The 12,635-nt window shown below is 43.2% G+C and overlaps 1 protein-coding gene across 1 annotated transcript in view; it reads left to right on the top strand.

Moving 5' to 3' along the window:
- Positions 1–5,810: 5,810 nt before the first annotated feature.
- The window catches only part of MGST2 (microsomal glutathione S-transferase 2), an 11,830-nt gene continuing 5,005 nt past the window's right edge, over positions 5,811–12,635 (top strand). The window contains exons 1-3 of the mRNA XM_027885707.1: positions 5,811–6,273; positions 11,238–11,337; positions 12,213–12,283. Of these exons, the coding sequence (XP_027741508.1) occupies positions 6,216–6,273; positions 11,238–11,337; positions 12,213–12,283 (229 nt within the window). The 5' untranslated portion in view covers positions 5,811–6,215. The remainder of the gene's footprint in view (positions 6,274–11,237; positions 11,338–12,212; positions 12,284–12,635) is intronic.

Genomic DNA, 12,635 nt, shown 5'->3' with positions numbered 1-12,635 from the left:
AGATAAGTGTATGTCTTCTTTGGCACATCCTCAAATGCAAACCAGAAAGACTAAGCTGGAAGTGGTTAGTGTGGAGGAGGAAATGGCAAACAGATAAGGTGGAGACTCAGACATCGGGAAAAACTCTGGCTGCTTTATCTCTGTCCGTGGAAGCGCTTTCATTTTGAAATCTCAGTGTTAGCCCTAAGGTCCTCCTGAAAGGGACATAAAGCAATTCAGAGCAGACTTTGTTAGGTATATGCGTACCTAAACATGAGAGCCACAATTTGAGGCTGTTAAAGCTGGACTCTTTAATGCTGGATTTTTGCACTTCTAAGTGTAAAACCTTGAATGTCTCAGTTTGGGGCTGAAAAACAGAAACATCCAGAACTAGCTACTGCTTTAAAATCTACAAATAACATTGTATGTCACATGCCCTGAAATGCAGTGACCATTCAATAATTATGCAGGCGTGCCACAAAAGCATAAAATAATATCTATTTTGACCAAGGCAGGATGTGAAGAGTTGTTTACAAATCCTTTCACGACAGTAACTGTCAGTAACAAGTAAACAGCGACAGGAGCAACTGCTGCTGTAATATTGCTGTCATTTGTTGTGCCTGCATCAGCAGGCGCTGTGAGGGAAAATGACTGTTGGAAGAGAGAGAGAAGTATGTTGCCAAGCAACACGAGACCCCGGCCAAGGGACCCCCTCCCCTTCCTGGGAGCAGACAAAGCTTCCCGGTACAACTGTTCTGAAAGCTATGCCGGCATCCATCAGGAGAGAGTGGACAATGTTGTGGAGTGAGCGAGCAGGAGAGGGGATGAGGGACTCTAACTGGTGAGGAGAGGCTGTGGAGACGAGGAGAAGAAATGACAGTTGTGCCAAGGAGGGATGCAGAAAGGAGCTGAGTGGATAGACTGAAGCCAAACCAGGATGGAGTGGTTGACCTGGGAGCGTGGCAGATGGGATAGCACTTCGACCAAAACCCACTGTCGTGTGGAAGGGCTGGACCTGAGTGGGACTGCCCTGGTTGGAGAGAGAGATGGAGGAGCAGAGAAGGAAGATACTCTGGAGAGGGTTTTTTTCTTTTTAAAACACACTCATGTAAGCAGAGCACTCACAACATTGGCTAGTTACATTATTTTTCTCAAGGGAGCTGACACCTCGGCCCTGCATGCTCCAGAACCTGCCAGATGAGTCTGGAATTCAAAGCTCAAGGGCTGCAGCCTTGATTACTCTCTCTACCATTAACCTCCTCTGTTAGCACAGCCAAGTCAAACAAGACTTCCAAGTGAATCTCAGGGAATCGGGCATCCCACCTGACAGAAATCTGGGAGCAGCTGAATGTGTCACTACAGCAGGCACCTTGGGGGACTGTCAGTTTTTCAGCTATGACAATGACTGGAGCTGCTACATCTCCTCAGTAGCTGGGGTCCAGCAAGCATCACTCAGACACCAAAAGCCAAGATTTACCAATAGTGTTTCAGAAAAGTTGAAGGTGCGGGCAGTAAATAATGGCCATGCTGAAGAGCTGAACAGGCTGGACGGCCTGGCTGGAGGACCAGCTTCCTGAGCAAATGCTGAGATCTGCCTCATTGCCTAAAGGCATCAGATAAGGCTGAACATTAGAACAATATCCCTCCTGATTCCTAAGCACAGCTGACTTCCACAAAGACAAAGTAAAACTTCTGTAGGGATGACAAGCCTGCCTTGAGTGGAAGTGGTTCACTAATTAAAATAGTTGTTTGTCCAAGGTTAGGAAGTCAGAAAACAGCAAGTGTTATCAGAAATCTACTAGGTGTTGTGAAGGGAGACAAGGGATATACAGCCAACACATCTTCAAATCTCTTGCTGAATCTCCATTAATCCCCTGCATCCCAGATATCAGAGAAGTCACGTTGGCCTGGGGATCTGCTTCCAGTTGGTCAATACCAACAGGAAAATCTTTAAACCTCCTTTTGATCCAGAGATAAGTCATGCAGGCTCACAACTGGCAGACCAGCCCTTGATTCTCTCAAGACCACCTGCTGCAAACTGGAGACGCCGCATGCAGAGCCAGCGGGACTGCGTGTTGTGGAAAGCATTCTGACTTGTGGAAGCACCACTGCCTCCCAGCTCCTGTCACTTATTAATGAGTAGTTACTTGTGGCTGAAATGATGCCGGTTTATATCATACCTTATTATGTATATTGCAGTCAGGCAAATGACCATGTTGGTCCTCAGCAGCTTTAGCCTGTGAGGTGTGGAGCATAATTTCCACGCTGATTTCCACAGGGTGAAGGATCTGGGAGAGTGGCTTCTAATCCAGGCATAATCACATGCACTGGTTAAATGTGACTTTGCCTAGCTCTCTCCTCAGACGTGTGACTGCAAGGCTCACCACGTCCTATCTCCAGGCTGGTAGGTTTTGCAGCACACATTAAGTCTCTCACAAGGAAAGTCAAAGGAAAGAGTGGCTTTGCATACCACATTTCCTCCTCCTCTGCTGCTAACAGGCAGGGTTTGCAGAATTCACTTCTTGTGTTAGGCTGTACTTCTCTGTAGATTTACTGCTTGATCCAGAAACTTTCAGGTTAGGAGGAGGAGAAGGTCTGAGACACGGGAGGTGAGGAATATTTGACCTCTACCCACTTACATGATGACCACAAACACAGAGCTCTTGTACAGCAGTGCAGGTGTGCCTGTGTGTGCACCATTTCGTGAAGGGGTTCTCCCAAGCCATTGCACCCCGAGTTCCTCGGAGCTGAGAACAGGTGAAGGTGTTTTTTTTTTAAAATAAACACATTTTTTTTTTCAGAAAAGCACTGTTTCAAAAAAAGACAACCCCACACTGTAATTACATAAAGGGTACTTTTTATAACAATCTAAACTCTGGTTTTGCTGTCACTTTGAAAGCCTGCTGTGATTACAATGGGATATTATGCAAGATTAGCACAGTGTATGTTTTATATACATATGCAAAACCACATTATTCTCTATCGAAGTCCAGAATTGCAACCCAGATATATTCTTGCAATGACCGAAGTAAAAAAATGTAATGATCCCCAAAGGCCATAAGGAGATCCAAGAGGCCTGTTGGCATTCGGGAATTTATGTGCTTAAAGCACATCAATCTTTTGTACAACCAGATGAGAACAGTATGAACCAATTCTTTCCTGACTTATATTCGATATTGATGGAGGTGACTTAAGGCTGTGCAAGGTGCAGCTCAGGGAAGAATCCAAACCTCTGGCTAGTACTCTTTAAAATCTGCTCTGCCACCATCATCAAAAATAGTCTGATCTCATGCCACCAGTGCCCCAAGAATGGGGATGGAAAATGAGGATCTGTTGTGGTAACAGTCACAAACCAGGGACTCTGAACAACCAGACATTAAACTGAACTGGATTCATCCTTCCTCTGCAACCCCACACAAAGTATATATGAAATAACCCTAGACATGGGTTACAACTGGTATTTAGGAGGCAGAAAGAACAATTAAAGGAGTAAGTATATTTTCTTCCTCTTACTTCTGATAAATTTAAAGCCTAACTATGACCTGGTGCTACATAGGCCTATATTCTTTGCAATATATTGTTGAAAAGCAGAGTAACTTAATAAACTGCAGAGCCCACTACTGTTCCTGCTGTAGCTAAACTGCTTTTGATACATGAGCTGGTCTCATACGTTGTAACAGCATTGATTTACCCTATAAATGTTTCCAGTGAAATACATTAGAGTTCAAATACGTTTTCTCTTCCAACCAGAACTCTGTTCTTCAGAGACTGTCTTCCAGGAGGTATTCTGGAATGAAAGATTCTGCATTGCCACTTGTAGCTGGTCTTTAGGAAGACACAGACTGAACACTGCCCTCTGCAAGGCTCTTTCCAGTGATGAAAACTGAGTAGCTTTGGCAGAGTAGCTCTGCTAAAAGTGCTTATTTGATCAGCCTGGTTTAACGCTCTAAGTGCTCTTGGTCTCACTGCCCCAACCATCTGCTCTCTGGTGACAGCAGCTCTGCCACCCTGTGGGGATCTGCCTTCGCTGCTGGTCAGCAGTAGCTTCTCTCCAGAGAGAAGAGCCAGCCCCTTTGGGGCGGCCTGTCAGGGTCGCACAGGTCACCAAGAGGCAGGACCACTCATTTGCCTTAAATCCCAGGACTAGGCAGATGCCCAGCTCTGACACGCAGCTGCTGGTGTGAAACCATCCAGTGCTTCCCCTACCCAATGCCTCGGTTTCTACTTCAGGGAAATACGGTCAGAGAAGCTTGTTTTCCCTTGTAGGGCACACCTGCAAAGTATGGTGCCTCAATAAAATAGCACTCATTCAGATAGGAAAGACCTGCATCTGCTGAGATACCACCAGGGTCACTGGCTTTTCAATGTTTAAAACCTCTCTTCTTGTTTTGGAGAGAGTTTTGGGCAGCTGCAGAAAAAAACATGCATTTACAACAGCAGAGCTGTGAAAAGTATGTAGGAAATATGAGCAAGAGGGGTAAATGCAAAATCAGATTGCATTCAGAAGCAAGCTGAGAAATTAGACACAGAGAAGGTGTCAAAATGTTCTGACATAACTGGATAAATACCTTGGTCAATCCCTGCATCTATTATATACATCATAAAATTTCAGGCATCTGAGGCACTACTTATATTTCCAGGACCATAAATAAGCCCAGCCTTGTTTTGTAGGGGATTCGACTTCCTATTCTAGGTTACCCCAAGAGGAAACACAACATTGGCTGTGGACTGCATATGACTAAAAGCATTATAAATCTGTAGGCAACTACAAACTCTCTGCTAGATGTGGAAAGGGAACAGAGTGTTAAGCAGACCCTGACTCAGCCATAATGGACATGTAACTTAGAATATTTCTGTGGATTTAATGCTATGCCCTAAAATGTATCCCTGCCTACTTTTTGCCAATCTTTGCTGGATTTTGCATATCCATTTCCATTTTGAAATTCACGTCTTTTGTATAAAGTTAGAAAAAACACAATAACTTCAGTGTCATCTGGTCTGAAAAAAGTGTTGGTTTTAAACCCTTGTAGTTTTCACTTTTCAAATGACCAGCTCTGTCAGTTTTCCTTCACATGCCTCTATCAGCAGGGTGACAATGCTCTAAGCGCTTCTGAGCCAGCTGCTAAAAACACAGACTGTGTGGTGAGAAAGTCAAACCCATGCTACACCAAGAACTGCAAGTAAAGGGCATAAATCAGCAGTTAAAGAGTTACTAAGCCACAAACATTCACCTACTGTTATTACAGTATGTCTGCTCGTCCAGTCTTTAGAAAGAACTATGTACTGAATTGATACCCAAGAAACGACCTTGTAAAATTTGGCAAGGTAAAATAACTGATTTAAAGTATTTTTGTGTGTGTGTGTTTTAGCCCTTAATATTAGCAAGTTTGACAAAAGGCAATGAAATCTCCCACTTTAACATCATCTGGAGGCAAAGTGGATAGGTAATACTGGAGCCACAACAAATATCACACTGGTTTTGTTCCAGTGGTCTCACGGGACCATAAAGTCTAATGACATAAAGCTTCCTGTTAGTTAGCACTAGGAGATGAAAAAATGTTCCTCGAGAGAATCTCTCCTGGTTTTAAGGTTAGGAAGTAGCTATGGGAAGCGTGCTCCAGGCAGTAAAACCAGGGGAGATATTTCTTTCTGTCTTTCTCAGTTGTTCTACCCTTTGAACTGTTCCTGAACAATTCATTTCTGCGTGCTGGCTGCTCGAGAAGTCGTTGCCGTGCCAGCCGGCAGAGCCTGTGCCGTACGTGTCCGGCAAAACCCGTAAATCAAGCGCGGGGGCAGCACAAAGCTCTGCTCCTCCCTCGCTTCTCCCGCACCTGCTGCTGCTTTCAAGCGGCTCTGCGAGTGATGGACGCAGCCCGCGCCAGGGCCCTACCAGGGGCTCTACAAACACAGAACAAAGAGGCTTCGCCCCCAAAGAGGCTGCAACTGAAATCTAGGGCATAAAGGAACAGCTGAATCCACAGAGGCAAGGAAGCCTGGTTTTGTTCTCTCTGTGCTTTCACACAGGCAAGAAGCAGGCAGGGCTGAACTTTTGCAGGAACAAAAAAAGGCCATAACTTTGCGCTCTTGTTTTAAAAACCGGTCTGTTTTGTTTCCAGGGCAGACCTCTGTTGCAATGCTGAAAAGAGCTCTAATTCTCCCACCTGTTGTTTTTCCTCATTGCTCACTCAGGCTCTCCCATACATACATCCTGTTTGCACACGGAAACTGCTGAGAACATGGCTGGTGATTTAATTTTGCTTGCGGCTGTCTCTCTTCTTTCCGCCTTCCAGCATTGTAAGAAAGAGCTGTGAGTTGCGTGGCTGGGGTTTGGGGGAGGTGTCCACCGCAGTGGAGTTTATTTTATGAAAAATTGGTTGCTCTATGACTGAGAACTCCTAAGATTTTTTTCACAGGAGCACTGTTTACCCTCTCTGTAGTCTGAGAGGCAGTTGGCTCAGTGGGACAGATTACTTTTCCCTGTGGGGAGAAACTAATTTGTTTTCAATTCTCTTTTGCTTATTGATTTTTTGAAATCATACTGTTATCAGAGCTTGTAACTGGCTGTAAAGTTACCTCAAAGCCACATTGTGTCTTGGTTTTGATTCTTATTTAAGCACCTATACAACTGAAAACCTCAAAAGTGAGAGTAAATTTGTGAAATCGAATACACCAATGTTGGACTGAAAGCACTGCAAAAAAATGTTTCCAGAAAGAGGGATATATACTTAGTATCTGAAACGAAATGAGAAAGCAAACCTGTACACCAGGCAACGAAAACATGAGCTATTCCATACTATGTTCTCATCCTACATTTCTGTAAGACCTAAATGGATTTATTTTATGCCCTGCAGATATGCCTCTGAGATTCAAGGAATAGGCTGCCCAGGGAAGTAGTGGAATCACCATCCCTGGAAGTGATCCCTGGCTCTTGGGGACATGGCTTAGTGGTGAACATGGCAGTGCTGTGTTAATAGTTGGGCTGGAAGATCTTGGAGGTCTTGTCCTACCTTAATGATTTGCTTCTATGACTAGAAGTGGGCGAGTCTGAGACGCTGGTTTTGCTGCGTATCAACCTAAAACTGCAGTATAATTTTTAATGTGTGTTATTATTTTCTCTGAGACATGTTGGTGCATATAGTTGTGTTTACACTGGGGAAAAGATACATTTTGAAGGTATTTATGCTATGAGATTTAAAAATAATTACCCTGCCTTTTTTTCCAAATATCTGTAGCACTGCCAAACTTACCTAGCAACCTATCGATTTGACTTGATTATTTATCTGTTTTCAAAGCCTCAGCTACTGAAATAACATCTGTACCCAGAAGGAAGAAAAAGCTTGAGAATCTGACCCTTCTGGTTTAAAAAAAACTCAGCACAATAGAAGGCAAATATAAAGCACCGAAAATTTACATTCTCTTTCTCTGCCATCAGATCAGCTACAATATACCCTGGGATCTCTTCCTATCTGTATAACCCTCTGTCTACCTGGTGGCAATACTTGTCATCAACTTCCAGGAAAGTTCAGCTTGCCTGCCTTTATTTTTAACATAAAAGTGTGAAGGATTAAAACCAACCAAACAAAAAACCAGATATTATTTGGGAAATAAATTGCAGCTTGAAAACTCAAGGAGTTGTACAGATACTGAGAACGTGAAAGGAGCTGGAAAATACCTATATTCTTCCTTATGATGGATACTCCGTATTAGTTAACCTTAGTTAAAATCACAGAACAGATGATGTAACCTGGGGTTTAATTTACACTGGCAGTCTGACATCAGGCCCAAAGAGAAACTCGTGCAAGACTCTGATCAGCTGACCTGATTTAAACTATCACGGCTTGGTGTACTCTCAGCACGCTTTCTAGCATCAGTAATCCAACACAAATTAATTTATGGAAGTTCAAATGAGTGTTGTGAAGCCAGGGTTGTAAGCATGTGTTGTAACCAGTTCATGCAAGGGAAGCAGCTCAGCATGTGACTGTTTGCTGTGAACTAAACACGACATACACAGCACTCAGTGCACTGTTTGCTCTTCTGTTTATTCTGCTGAGCCTCCAGTCCTGAGGTGGGAAGGTGCTACTGGGCAATACCACCTCCCTGAAGCAGTGAGGGAAGTCGGGTTTCACACAGCAGCCCTTAGAGGTGCAAGATTTTGAGTCTCAGAACCATGAGTTATTCAAAGAATCAGGTCAGTCGAAGATTAAGTGGTGCAAGAAATGCCCCAGAGTAGAAAGAAGGAGCAGAAACCACACAGGAAGCGGTTTCCAGTTGTGAATCCAGTCTTAAGCAGTTGAGATTTGCTTGAGATATTAGTGTTTTTCAGACTGATGGGAATACAAGGGCATTCAGTGAAAGGGCAGAATGAATCTCAGTCATTGATACAGAAAAGAGCAGGGACACAGGAGTCCCACTACTCCTCTATTTTGAATCATCTCTCTGAACTAGCAACTTTTAAAATCACTTTTAGCAGTTGCAGGGCCTGGCAAGACATTTTAAAAAAGTATTTGATTTGGTTTTTTACAGACTGTGAGGCCAGGCCATGCAAATTAATATGTACTATCATACACTGTGATACAAGTAGCAGCTTCCCTGCAGGCTTCTTACACATATAAAATGTTTGAGAGTAATATTCCTTGAAAGCCTGCTTTGTCCCATGTTTTCAGAGTAAAGGTATTGACTCAGAAACCATACATGCCACCTCAAGATAAAAGCAAAAAAAGAAAAAAAAATGGAAAACAAAGGCAAGTCCAGCATACTTTGTAACTACCTCAGTCATGTAATTTAGCCTATTAGAATTGAACAACTTGATACAAGGGGAAGAAAAGGCTATGAAAATCTTTACTTACTCCTGCTGCACTGCTTTCTGGAGTCCTCACGACAGCACCTGTGGGAGGGGCAGAAGACCTCACCCATTGCTTTATTTACTCCAGCCCTTGTTAAACCACCATCACAAAATGCAAGTTTGAGGTTACATCACTTCTTTCCATTCACTGGGGGGAACTAAAAGGCAAGCCCTACGCAGTTAACAAAAACCACAGTAATCATTTCTCTCCTGAGATCATTTTGCCTCCCTGGCTGGCATCTATGTTGCTCTGCACACCGGGCTCACCTTTTCTTGTAAGATGACAGACATGACTTTTGTTCTGTTACGCAGTGCCACGGCTCGGCTTTCACTGGTGTATAAAAGCCCACTAGTGCCCATTTGAAGCCAAGTCCCCATGAGTTGCAACAGAAGCCACTAAAGAAGTGCCTTTTATGTTGGGTGGCTGTATTAACACAACCTGCCTCTGCCTGCAGTTAACCAGTATCCCATGTCCCAGCCTCTGCCCCTCAAACCTTGTTGGCCAAGCAATATCAAGGGCAAGTCACATTACAGCTAAAGCCAGGGTTGTACCACAGCCTTGATGATTTGCTGTGGTTAATTGTGCTGAACAAACAAGGATGATTTGGTCCCTACAATGGGGGGCACAACTTATTTATTTTCCCCAGTAAGTTTATTTTGTCCAGCATTCATTCAAGGCTTTTTTTTTTTTTTTTAAAAAAAAGTTGATTTAGATGCTATCAGCTACCTTGGCTTGCCTTAGTTCCTCAGAAGAAAAAATTTGGTCCCAGACTGACTGTATGCCTTAAATGGCTCATTGCAGCCAGAAAATAAGGAGCACACTGCTGGCTAAAAATGCCATTGCACAAAACACTACAGCTCACCTACCCCTTTGACAAATAAGCCAGGCAGGATTTCCCAACGTGTAGCATTTGTCATAAAACCAGGTCATTTTGAGGGCGACAAAAGTTAAAAAGCAACTTTTCAGTTGTTTTCGGGGAAAACACTTCTCAGAGGTGATTCTTGTTCTTCTGTACATTTCAGTCTCCATGAAGCATATTTCCTAAACCCTCTCCACTGCTGTTCTTCCCTTCTGAGAGGACTGCAAGGTGGCAAATAACAAATGAAGCGTCAGGCATAATCACCAGGCCCTGTGTGGGCAAAGAGGGTCCTGCTGGATGCAAATACAATGAAAGGTCCTGTAAATGTGCCTTGTAGAGAGACAGCTGAGCTGCTCTGGGTAGTTTCTGGAGAGAAAGGTTGAGAGGTTGCTTGAGCATAGCCTGTAATTACTTTTATGGGGAGAAAACAGATGTGAAAACTGTTTTTTTTGGGTTGAGGGCTTTGGCCACAAGGCTAAGACATACGAGATGCATGGGACAGCACCAGTAATATCTCTAGCTGCATTTTAGTGCCACTGCTCCCAAACATGGAGTTGCTCAGTAGCTCTGCTGTATTCAGCAAAATGCTCTCCTTCTACCCCTGCAACAGCCTCTGTTCAACTTTCAGGGGGAGACTTCTGCAATGAGGGCATCAGTTAAATGAGGTTTGCATATACGCGTGGGATGGGATCCTAGAATACTGGTCAGAAGTGTAGAGAGAGTGTTTGATTGCTTTGGGGGTTTTGGTAAGTAAATTATTACAGTAAGTAATCTCTCTTTTTCACATCATGGCGTCGGTTTTAAAAAATGCTTTTTACACGACAGGTAAGTACTGTCAGCTCGAGTCAATGGAGGAGAAACAGCATAAGTCCCTCCAACAGGGAGCTCTCGGAGCTCTCCAGCAGATCAGGTGGAGAGCAGGGAACAGGATGCAGCCTCACCAGTTGCAACTCTCTGTCCTCTTTCCAATAGACTGAATTCCTGAGAGTCCGAGACAGATGGAAAAGCGAGCACTCTAACATGTGGATAAATAGCTTTAAAAAGGTAGCTACCAGATTTTTATTTCCAAAGATTGTAAGGCTGTCCCATCCTTCAGAGCCTCATATCTCTTAGTGTCACTAGAACAAAATGACCATGTGTCATTCAGACTAGCGGGGAAGTGACTTCCATCAGTGCAGTTTGGTGTGAGATGCTGCGAAGGCAAGACCCTGCTGCTGAAGTGTGACTCGACTGCTCCTGGGCTGTGTGGTTCTAGGATTCAGGTGAGGTGGATGGATATTTAAGTCATAGCAAATGCAAATGCAAAAAGTGAACAAATATATTTATGAAATTAGAATTTCCCCCCTTCCTCATGAATGTCACTCTTGAAGATAAGATCCAAAGTTTTTGTAAGGAAAACCTAGTTTATCTAATATTTGTCTCTTTGTGTCTAATGAAATGGAGAAAGCAGAAGAACAATGATCTCCATTTAAAAAAATAAATGAAAAAATTGTGTGTTAGAGGTGCAACTGAACTGAGGAACTGTGTCATCTGTGAGCTCTTATTCTGTCTTGCAGGTCATTTCGCTTGGCTGGTGGGGAAATCAAGAATGAAGCACAAGGTCATGCCCTCATCTGCCACTGGAGCTCCAGAATTTGACAGAACATTTCATGCACAGTAAGTCCAGAGATCACTAAGATGGTGGCAGTGAATAACAATTCAGTCCACAAGAGAAGCAAAAACTTTATATTACAAAGTCACCTTTTCATCTTTTGCTCAAAAGAACCCACCACCACCACCTTAAGTAGGATCTGAAAGCTAACATTGTAACTTGGTCAGATGTTCTGGATCTAAGAAACTGTGCTTTTCAGTTCTTGGGCTGTGGCTGACATCAAACCTGTGAATGAAGAGCAAAGAAAAGCTCTGTCTTCACAGTAGATAATGGTGGAAAAGCCAATCTAAGAAGATTATTTTCCTAAAGGGCTTCAGTTTGTGATTAACTGATGACCCTGTGCAAAATTATTTACATTTATTTCAGACAACCCTCTCTGCTGGAACTGTAGTTGTAGCGGATAACAATAATGAGAAATAGACATTAGACAACTTATTAGTTAACATGATACGTTGGATAAAGGTGCTTGCCTGATTTCTTAAAAAAAAATTAATTCAGAACAACCAAGAGAAGATACCCCAAGAAAATATTAGTGGTGATGATGTCCCCAAATAAAGGTTCTCACCATAAGAAGACCTATCATGTGCTGTCTCTGCCTGATAGCACTTCATAAAGGCAGCTGGCCTCAGCAGAGCAATCCATGTAGTTGGGATCCAGATCCTTGCTGAAGTTTAAATGCCAGGAAAATACCTTAAATAGTTTGTACTGGAGATCACAAAGGAGAGAATTTTAAGAGCACCTAATGCTGCCTTGACTGTGCTTCTACTGGACTTGATAGTATTAAGTTTAGTGGCAATAAAATGAGGCCAAAGCTGATTCTCCTGGAAAATCCCCCTAATTTGCCTTTCCGGACTAATGTTCTTTCAAATTTATTCTGCAGACAAAACTGTGTGGAGTTTTACCCAGTATTTCTGGTTGGTCTCTGGACTGCAGGATGTTTTTTTAATCAAGGTAAACACTTCCAGCTTTTGTTTGGGACTGAGAAGTTTTGTGTAACTTTTTAAAACACTTTAGTTTCATCAGGAAGTAGGCATCTTTTCCCCCTGATTTTGACTGCATTACTTTAGCACAGCCTTCCTAGAAGACTGCTCAGTGGCACTGAAATCCCCACTTAGTCATGGCATTTCATGTAGTCCCACCAGCGTTCACTTCTCTCTGCAAATCAAGGAGCTAGTACAACATATTTACCGTACGTTCCGTGGATTTTCAGGGTGCATCATTCAGAAAATCAGCTTCCAGATGCTCCCTGCTGTCTCAGTTTAATTGAGACAAGGGTCTTTTGCTGAGGATGGATTAGGGGAAA

This window comes from Empidonax traillii, unplaced genomic scaffold (assembly GCF_003031625.1).
Source record: "Empidonax traillii isolate 1590-97213 ecotype Southwest subspecies unplaced genomic scaffold, ASM303162v1 scaffold170:size2694500, whole genome shotgun sequence".
Classification (NCBI taxonomy): domain Eukaryota; kingdom Metazoa; phylum Chordata; class Aves; order Passeriformes; family Tyrannidae; genus Empidonax; species Empidonax traillii.
This window is presented reverse-complemented; position numbering and strand designations above follow the sequence as displayed.